General features: G+C 51.7%; 1 protein-coding gene across 1 annotated transcript; it reads right to left on the reverse strand.

Moving 5' to 3' along the window:
* Positions 1–1,121: 1,121 nt before the first annotated feature.
* BTG2 (BTG anti-proliferation factor 2) lies at positions 1,122–5,596 on the reverse strand. The gene is made up of 2 exons (XM_054804058.1): positions 5,354–5,596; positions 1,122–4,355 (listed from the first exon to the last, which is right to left on the reverse strand). The coding sequence occupies exons 1-2, from the start codon at positions 5,514–5,516 to the stop codon at positions 4,015–4,017; spliced, it is 504 nt and encodes a 167-aa protein (XP_054660033.1). The 5' UTR covers positions 5,517–5,596; the 3' UTR covers positions 1,122–4,014.
* Between the last annotated feature and the right edge of the window lie 4,657 nt (positions 5,597–10,253).

Consider the following 10,253-nt stretch of genomic DNA (forward strand, 5'->3'; position numbering starts at 1 on the left):
CCCAGATGACTCCCAAGCTAATCAGCAACTGAATGGGACGCCCATTCCTCCTGACAGCCCTGTTTCACAAGCAGCAGCAATTTGGGTGTGTTTATGGAAACTAATGAAGGGATGAGTTCAAAAAGGAGCGGCTTTGACAGAGCACCAAAAGTCAGCCCACAAATTGTTTTCCTCTCAGAGGTGGCGTATTATGATACAAGCCGGAGGGGGGAAGCAGTAGGAGAGCAGAGTCCTGGACCAGGCCTGTGCCCCCCCCTTGGCATCATGGCTCTCAAAGGCACCAGCACAGGGTACAGCTTGGGGTGGGTCACAAGGACCCTGCAGGCTGCAGCTCAAGCCCTCCTGAACTCCCTAAAAAGAGAGTTTTGGACTGAAAGTAGCAGGAGCTGATTTAGCTAGGGTCCTTAAATCAGGCCAGCTTGCCGATGAGCGCAGATGGGGAGTAAACACACAAGCTGGCCATCCCCATCCCAGGGAGCAGGGTCACAGCTCCGTGCCGCAGTCACCAGCCTCTTGACACAGCCAAAACAGGATCTCCAGTGAATCAACCCCAGCTGCCTTTATCATGACAGGCCCGGAACATCCTCCACATACCTGAGCATTTCCATCCTGTGATCTCTCCCTCTTCCTTCTCTGCTGGCTCAGTCACTGCTGGAAAGACAGTGGGGGTAGGGAGGCTTGACCAGGCGCTGCCCCTGCCCCAGATCATTCATCACTTCTTCCCAAGACTTTGTTTATGCCATCCCTAGGGTCGGAAAGCAATCTGGCAGTTGACAACACACCTTCATGCCCTGGCAGGACACAGGATTTCTACAATCCTGCACTGAATAAATCCAAGCCAGAACCCAGCAGTCAGCATGGGGAAGGAGAGGGCAGGACACCCACAGCCCTGCCTTAGTCAGACCAATTCCCAGCCTTAATTCCGTGGGTTGAGGGTCAGGTTTAGAGTCAGCATGTTGACTAAGCAGCTTTTTTCTAAACCTCCTCCTTGACACAGCTGGACATTAACAGTCATCCACACTTTAACCAAGCCCACAGCATTCACAGTGCAGGATTTAGGCTGCAATCCCAACCCTCACCCTCTTTGCAAACATACAACAGTTCCCAGCAAGAAAACAAGGTTTGTTTATACTGCTACATTTTTATTAAAGTAACAAAAGCATACGTCTGCCAAAGGATCTGTACATTCTGTATATAAAAACACTACTATACAATTAGTAACCATCCACTCCCTCCTCCAAGTGTAGCTTACAAGCTTTCTACCATTTTCACCAAATACAAAAAGCAGGTCCCGTTCAACAGTCCAGCTTGTTTAAAAAAATGACAAGAAACCCCTCAAATACACTGTCTTAAATACACACCATTCAGCTCTGCAGCTGAGTATCAGGCTTGTAGGCAGAAGGCAACAGAGCACACTAATTCACAGCTTTTACACGTAACCAGCTACAAGAGAGAAATGGATTATACCCAAGTTTGGTTGGTTTTGAAGCTAAAAACAGACACCTTTAACATCAGACTCCTCCACACCAGGGACAAAAAGAATGAGACTTGGCTATTTTGGTTCTGGAAGTGGGGGCATGTTAAGAGCCATTATAGTGTATTCCTTTGGTGTGGGCTGCTGTTCCTGAAAAGCTTTTCTGGTAAGAGGGAGGGAACAGAGTAAAGGGGGGGAGGGGGGTTAAATCTTAAGACTGCTTTGATCATGACAAATTGTAACCTGCAGAAGTACCAGCCTTCAGGAAACATCCAGCCAAGGAGTCCAGCAAAGCAAACGCTGCTCATCCTGGATGCAGTTCTCACAGGCTTTTCCACATAAGCAGGTTAAGTGAGGACCCCAAAAAAGCACCGAGATCCTTTTCCTTGAAAAGAGAATTTGCCTTTTGGAAATTCCCGAGTACTCCCCTTTTGGTGAGGTCACCTATTGCACAAGTTCACCAAGGAAAAAGCCCCAGCACTTCATTTCAGCTTCTGCTTTGCTGACATGAGAAATTCAAGTGATAGAGAGGGAAGTGATGCAACTTCAGAGCCACAGTCTGCTATTACTGTTCAAGGACAAATAACTCATCACTTGACATTTTAAAAGGATCTAAGAATTGAGGCTGGTTTTCCAGTTCTGGAATTCATGATTCGAAGCTTACAAAAATCTGAACTTCCTTTTCCACATTAGTAGTCAGAGTTGGGGAGCTGTGCTGAATTTTTAATATATTTAAAAAAGCAAGCTAAGAACTCTGGCAGATGGGAGGCTTCCTTCTTCTCCCAGAACGCCCATGATTTGGAAATATATTGCACAAATGTCTGAGAACTTGATTCATCAAAGGCTGGGCAAGAATAACTCTGGTTATGCCAGTCAGCTGCCAGGTCAGAAAAGAGGAAGGTAAAAAAAGTATGCTGAAAGACAAATCTGGGAAAGTTTCATTACAGACAACCATGTCAATGCCCTGCTTTTTCAATCACTTCTCCCAGGATCACTGGAGGAGCACCAGCTGGTTAGTAAAAAGGCAACGGACATACAACATCCTGGTAAAGGCTCATCCCCAAAAGGTAGGTAAAGTTCTCGGGGTGGCACTTGCAGCTCCCACCCCATTTGCCAGAGCAGTTTAAGGGCGAAATCCCAAACAACGCTTGGGCAAAGTCTCCCTGAATACAAGTACCACTGGGACTCCAAGAAGAGTTTTGCTTGAATAGACAAGAGCACAGGAGCAGGCATTAATTGTGCAAAACAGTTATGTACCAAGGGATCAGAACCAAACAATGCCCCTTACCAAGGTATCAGTGGAGGCAGCTCCCAGGGACAGCCATGTGCTGGTCACCCAGAGGGGGAAGAGAGGGAAGAAGTGCTGTGACTTTAAAAGCACCATTAGGACACCAAAGTATCTGAGCATCCCACACACAGGGGGAAGAGAACCCCAGTACTTCCGATTTTAAGAGACAGGGTAAAGGGAGTTCTCACACACCAACCTCTATGGCACAAGACGAGTTGCTTCAGCTCTTCTCCAGAAGTGACACAGCAAGTCGTCAGCACTGGATTAGGCAACTTTTGCAAGCAAGAGACCAGACTCCACTCTTGGCGCACAGAGAGGCCACCCAAAAGCAGGTCATAGGCTGATGGTTAAGCCACACATAGCAGAAAGGCTTTGGAATTCACAGCTATTCAGTGCTGGTTTCAGGGGCTGGAGTACCCTTCCTGGTGCACAGCAAGCAGTGGGTGATAGCCAGGTACTGGGGAGCACCAGGGACAAACAGCACTCCAGTGCCACCACAGTAGCTGCAGTATTCATCTTGGGAACCTTCTCTGCACAGCCTGACCCCCAGTGCATCTCTACCTTGCTCCACTTCACAGGACACCAATACTTACACGGCCCCTTTCAGCCCAGCAGCAAACAGAAGATGGAGAGACTGGAGACAGGCCATGCTCCTCCTCACTTTGTGCTGGGAGCAGGACAGAGCAGAGCTGCACCACTCATGGAGTAAGTAGGTCCAGAGATGTGTGAGAACAAAGGAGAGGGATCCCAGGGTCCCCAGCATCACCCAGCCCTGAGGCAAGGTTCCCCGAAACACTATCCAAGCCCCAGAAAGATCAGACCAGCTGGGGAGTGTAGAAGTTAGTTTGTCCCTTCCCCAACAGCAGGGCAATACATGGTGCTACAGCAATACTGTTGGGTACTGGGATGGTGAGAAAGCAACACAGGCATCCCCCACCAAGCCACACTTCCCAGCCTGGCTCTTCCCCCTCATCCTCCATTCCAAGCTACCCAAGTGAGCAAGCCAGCCCAAAATTGCCATCCAACACTAATTAGGTAGATATCGGCTTCATAATAAAAACTCATAAGCTTGCAACAGCTTTAAAAAAGGCACCTAGAACACCGCTTCTGTTCAAAGCGGTGCCCAATATTTTAATTGTGGATTTTCTTGGATTTTTTTAAAAAATATAAATAGCTCTTCATCTTAAAAATAGATCCTCAGGTGAGGTATACAGTAGCCTGTGTCTTGGCAGTGTAAGGACAAGAGGAGTATTTAGCTGGAGACAGTCATAATGTAGTTTTTGGAAGGACTGGTGCGACCTAACATCATCTGGTTCTTACAGGTAAGCATCCCATAGGAGCTCACAGGTTTCGTTGCAGTCGCTTCATATAAGACACAGATGGAGCCATCCTCACCGATGCGGTACGAGACCTCATAGGGGTCCACCCAGAGCGTGAGCTCGCTGGGCAGGAGCTGGTAGAGCTGCGGTAGACTGAGTCCAATCTGGCTAGCTGCCTTGCTGATAATGGGGTCCATTTTGTGATTGATCCGGATGCAGCGATACCCAGAACCTTTGAATGGTTTCTCAGGAAACCAGTGATGTTTGTAGTGCTCTGCAAGGGAAGCGAGAAGGGTAGAGCGGTGAGCAGGCACACAGCAGCTGTGAGGAGGTCTGCGTCCTGCTGCAGTCCCAAGGGGGTCCCACACCTCGCCGCAGGCAGAGGAAACAGAGTCCTCCTTAGGCTGCCTCCATCAGACAGAGGCTCCAGAGCCAAGCGCTCAACTATTCAGCTGCTGCTTGCTCCAAGGCACCAGAGTGCAGCTCTTCAGGTCCTAGAAACCCCAGGCAGGACAGGGCCACAGGGGCTGCAGCAACAGAACCCCAACAGCTGAGGTGGCCAGGGTAGATACTATATCACCGACAACAAAACACCACAGTCAGGGAGTAACATCCAGGTCATTGTCTAAGTGCAGGGGCACATCGCTACCCCTTATCTCGGCACCGCAGCAAAGAAACCAGCCCTTCTTCAGGCTGATAACAACAGGGCTGCATGAGGCTGGGAGGAGACCCTTGAACCACCCAGTTAGTGCCGAGCCTCAGACATGCTTGTGGGGAGGGGAGTGCCAAACCCCACTGACACAGGGCTCAGCACCTCTTGCCAGGAGGCTGAGCACACAGCCTAGCTGTGAATCTTCTATATCAAGCCCCAGCAAGGAGGGCCACACAAAACCCTCAGAGACCAGGCAGCAGATCCATTCATTTTCAGGGCTGAGGCAGCTGCTTGCCCAGGACTCCTCAGGGGGACAGGTGGGTGCCCAAGGAGGCACACAGACGCCTGCCAGTCCCCCAAGGGACACGGGTGGACACCCAGGCAAAGGCACAAACAGGTATCCGGCATCAAGGATGACACAGCAGGATGTCAGGGAAGGACACAGATGGGTGTTCGACCCAAGTGGATGCAGGGAGGGACACTAGGTCCTGGGAGCAACTCGAGCGGGGGGGGGGCACCAGGGAACGACGCCAGTGGGCGCCCGGCCCCGATGGGGAAAGGAAGATAACGGACACGAGTGGGCTTTTCTCGCCCCTGCCCTTCCCCGGCCCACGCCTCACCTGTGAGCGCCTCTCGCAGCGCCCCGCTGAAGACCTGGAGCTGCTGCTCGCTGACGCAGCCCCGCGTCCGCAACAGGCTGGAGACGAAGCCCACGGCGGCGGCGATCTCGGGCACCATGTCTGCCCGCGGGCCGCCGCGGCGCTGGCTCTGGCGCTGGCTCATGCTGGGCTCCGGGCGGCAGCGGAGGGGTCGCGCTGGCTGCGGCGCCGCGATGGACTCGCTCGGCTCAGTCTGCGCCGCCGGCTGCGCGCCGCCCTTAGATAGGGCAGCCCGGGGAGGCGTCATCGGCGCGGCGGCCCTCATTGGCCGAGGGGGCGCGGTATGCTAATAGCGCCTGACCTCAGCGCAGTGGAAGGAGTGACGTCGCCGCCGCGATGACAATAGCGGCGGGAGGGGAGTTACCGGAGGGCTATTTTTGGGGCTGACCTGGGAGGAGGAGGAGGCGGAGGAGGAGAAGGAGGGGGCCGGGGCTCGGGGCTCGGCCCACCCCAGCTCTCCGCAGCCCCCTGCTCCAGGGCAGAGGCCCCCGTGGGCTCCGGGTGTCGGGGGGATCGGCACTGCCAGGCAGCTGCCGGCGCTCAAGGTGACCCACGGGAGATGGTGGTTGTGAGGTCAGGGGAGGGCAAGGGCTGCCCGGGACGTCCTGAGCGGTGGAAGCCCCCCCCCTCCCCATCCCGGATCGACCCAGGTACCCTTTGCTGCCCCGGGGAAGCCGGTGTTGGGGTCCACCGGTTGCTCCCGGGTCCCTGGCAGCATGCAGGAAGCCAGCCCGGTCCCGCTGCCCCCCACAGCCCAGCCTCCCCAGCCTGCTGAAGGGAACCCTGGAGCACCGGTACCACCAGGGTCAAGTTTCCACCAGTGAGTGAGTTCATGGGCCACTTCCACTAATGAGCACAATGCCTTGGGAGGGTGAAGCAAAGGCTCATCCATGCCAAGCCACTGGCAAGTCACTGAAACCACAACAGACTGAAGGAACAGTGCAGCCAACGGGAGCTGTGCGAGGGGAAGGGTGACCCTGACGTCAGCAGCCCCCCGGTCCAGCACGCTTCTGCTGGGGCATCGGCCCAGCACGGGCACTTGGTGCTGGGTTGGCGTCGCAGCATTGTCGGCATCAGTGGAGCAGCATTTCTGCTGACCTGGAATGACACAGATCATTCACCCAGGGCAGTCAGCAACAGCGCCCCATCCCTGATGTCTGGCCCATCCTACCCTCCTGCCTTCAGTACAGAGTGAGATCTGGCCCCCCACACAGGGGGTCTCCTCTCCCCAGAAGTGTCCAAGCAGGTTTCCATCACCAAATTTCCTTCCCTGAGACACATTCACAGATCCTCGTTCCTTGGACAAAGCCAAATCCTTTCCTTCTCCCTGAAGCGCACACGGAGAACTTGCCACCGCCTGCACTGTCCCAGACAGGTGAGAGACATGAGGGGGAACACTACCATAACCACTTTCATCTCAGTGCCTGAGGAGCATTTGAGGCGAGGAGCGAGGGCAGACACCCCAGGACCCAGCACCTCACTCCGGCCAAAAGCCAGGCTGGAGGAAGAGCAGGATCCAGGAGGAGGTGGCTGCAGCACAGAGGACGTGTCCGATCATGGAGCAGGGAGAGCAAGCCAAGGCAAGCATGGAGCAGAACCAAGCGTCCTCAGTTGCCTCCATCCGGCCCAGCAGGAGGGGAGAGGACAACCGGTGCAAGCAGTGCATGGCCCTGATGCTTAGTGAGATGCAAGCGGTACCTTAAAGGCACTACAAAACAGGGAGCTGCACCAGCTGGCCCAGCTGCCAGCCACGCTGCCCAGGATAAAGGCACTCGCCCAGCTTCTGCTGAAACTGGCCCGAAGCTAAAGCAACAGTAGGAGGCCAAGCTCTTTTCTTGACTTTGCTTTGATCAACCATGAGAGAGCTAGTATCAAAACAGGATGGGATTTCTGAATGAATATTCCTTGGCAGAGAACTGGGATTGTTGCAAGCCATTGTCTTGCAGCCCCAGATGCCTCCCTTGGCGTGCACCGGGGGAGGATCTGAAGCCACAGCTCTGATGTGATCCCCAGTGAAAACGCGTTCTCCTCCTATGGCTGGGGCCTCATTTGGCATCTCCACAAGCAGTGGGTGCAGCTGGAGAATACTGAGGCAGGGAATTAGATCATCTGGGTTTGCCTCTGCCCGAGGAGCAGCCCAGCAGAGGCTAAGCCATTGCCGGTTCCCACAGTGCTGCTCCCATCGCTGGCACAGCGCTTTCACCGCGGCGCTCCCTGATAAGGAGGAGCACGCGCCTGCCGGCACACAGCCTGCCAGCGTGGCTCTACCTTATCGTGGCTCTTATCGAACCGCTCGGGGTCCTGTCCCACTTGGGCACTGCTCTTGGCACCACCCTGCCTGTCCCCCTCAAAAGAAGGGATTTCGTGCAGCAGGTTGGGGGGAGGCTTTCCAGCACCAACTTCATACAGCTGGTCTCAAAACTCCAATTATTTCACATGACCCAAGGATTTTTTGAGGCCTTTTGCTTCCAGAGTCTGCAGCTCATTTTATTCACGCCTCTGTCATTCTTACATGAACACACTGTACATGGGATTTCACACCTTCAGAAGGACAAGATGATGGCTACGTAGCAATGTGTAACCAACAAGCCAGAGCAAAGAGTAAGAAAATAGCTTCTGAAATCATAGAAGAGGTGGATATAACAGACACTGCCCAAGCAAAGGTCTGTATTGACCCCGTTTTGTGTTCTGCACAACTTAAAAGAAGGCGCTTTGGGCAGCAGGAACAGAAGTAGGGTCAAGCTAGAAAGGAGATAGAGCCAAGGGGTCCCCAAGTCCTCCCCTCCCCACTCCATCTGCTACTCCATTCATCCACAGGGCACAAGGAATAAAGCAAATCTCTTGCTATAAACCAGATTTGTCTTTGTAAGCTTTGAAATAAACCCAAGGATTAAAGTCTAAGGACTTTTTTTTTAAGTCAGCAACACACATGAAAGAGCACATGGGTGCATGTGAAACCCAGAGCACAGCACAATGCAAGGGGAGGTTATTTATACCGTAGCAGAAGCCAGAGGCCCCTGGAAGAGGCTGCACCAACACACGGTGCGAGCCCGTCCACGCACAGCTCCATTACTTTAAACACATCTGTATCGTCAGCCAGCAGACACGCTCACCGCGCGTGGGTACAGTCATAATGAGCAGAAAATTAGGGAGCAAGCAAAACCATCCTGGTAGAAGATACCTTTATACAAATACATCAGTAAAAGCCAAAGGAAAAACTTTTCTACTGTAGGAAAGCACAGGAGGCGTGAGCAGAGCTTGCAATCTAACCAGACAAGCTGAGAGCAGGGAGAAGGGCTTGTTTCCCCCATCCAGCAGAAGGATACCATTAAAAAGTACTTGGATGGTATCATCCAGTCCTGAGTCACTGGACAATAATTGTAGCAAGAGGTCTTCTGTCCTCCAGCCTGCCAAGAATAGCACTAATAGCAGTGCAGGTTTATTTGCCATTAGGGCTAACAGTGTTCGTTAAGTGCCGCTGATGATCTAACCTTGGCAAGCAGGTTCCCCTGGTCCCCCCTGCTCTGCAAGTGGATGAAGTAAGTGGTGGCACCATTCTCCAAATTCAGATCTTCCATTTATTCTTAATCACAGTGATTCTAAAGGCTCCCTTCACACGGCTTAGGGTTGTTCAGATGGTCTGACACAGGCCCTGGTCTCCAAAATCAGATTGTCTTCGTTAAGCCCTTCCAATAAGAGATTTCCTGTGGAGCTCAAGGACCTCTAAGTGGGTTATGTGCCCATAATTTCTGGCCCTGTTACAAGAAGACTGCAGTCTTAAAGACAGAGCATAAGACTTAATACATGCTTTAAATTGCTTTGAGGAATTAGAGAGTAAACAAACAATTAGAAAATAAAATTCATTTTAAAAAGAGAAGTTAGAGCTGGTTTTAATGCTGTTCTAGCTAGATTAGTTTCCGCCCTGTGTTTAGCTGGAAATGGCTGAGAGCATTTAGATTTCAATTAAAAAAAACCAAACCCCAAAACAATAAACCTCTCCATAGCAATCGCCCAGACTAGATTTGCAACTGGTTTAACAGGAATTAGAAGTTCAGATAGGCTTTCAAACACTCTGGCCCTGTTTATCCAAATGAGGTTCAAAACCAGTTGAGCTGGAAATTTTACAATAAAAGGGGAACATCTGGCTTTCAATCAAGGGTTAAAACTCAGCACAGACAGACCAAGCTGCTCCCACAGAGTTACGCTTTTCAAGAGTCAGCAACTCACAGTGTTTTATGTACACCTAAAAGGCAACTGTTCCCACGCTACACTTTATGGTTTTTTGGGGGTGATGACACCTCTTTTAGTCTGCTGGGCTGAAGTTCATAAGGCATGAGATCCAAAAAAACAATTTCAAGTTGTCCTCGAACACCATTGGAGTCAGCTGCCAGTCAAACAGCCACAGTGTGAATCTGCACCCCCTGTTATCAGCAGTAAAATAGTTACACAGAATTAACATTCAAATCCTCCCAATTAGACGTGTCCCACAGATTGCTAAATTAGCTGTCACTTCTCCCGGGAGGGTCCCTCCCAATCGCCCTAGTATTTGAGAAGGATTTGAAGGTTATCTACGTAGATGTGGGAAGCCAAGGGCTGGCTTTCTTTACATTAAGAAAAAAGAAAAAGAAAAAAAAGAAAAAATCTCTGGGAACAGTTCTGAACTGTAAAATAATAGATGTTTGGCCCAGTTCAAATCTCATTATCTGGCTCTGCCAGAGAGGCACAGACAATTGTGAATGCAGAGCCAGCAGCCACCTGGTTGCTAACACCAGTTAAGCACAATCACTGGGAATTTAAGGGGAAAAAAGCCCAGGGGTAAGCTGGGCTAGTATATTTAATCACAGCTGTAATTGGTAACCTG

This window comes from Grus americana, chromosome 25 (genome assembly GCF_028858705.1).
Source record: "Grus americana isolate bGruAme1 chromosome 25, bGruAme1.mat, whole genome shotgun sequence".
NCBI classification, from domain to species: Eukaryota; Metazoa; Chordata; class Aves; order Gruiformes; family Gruidae; genus Grus; species Grus americana.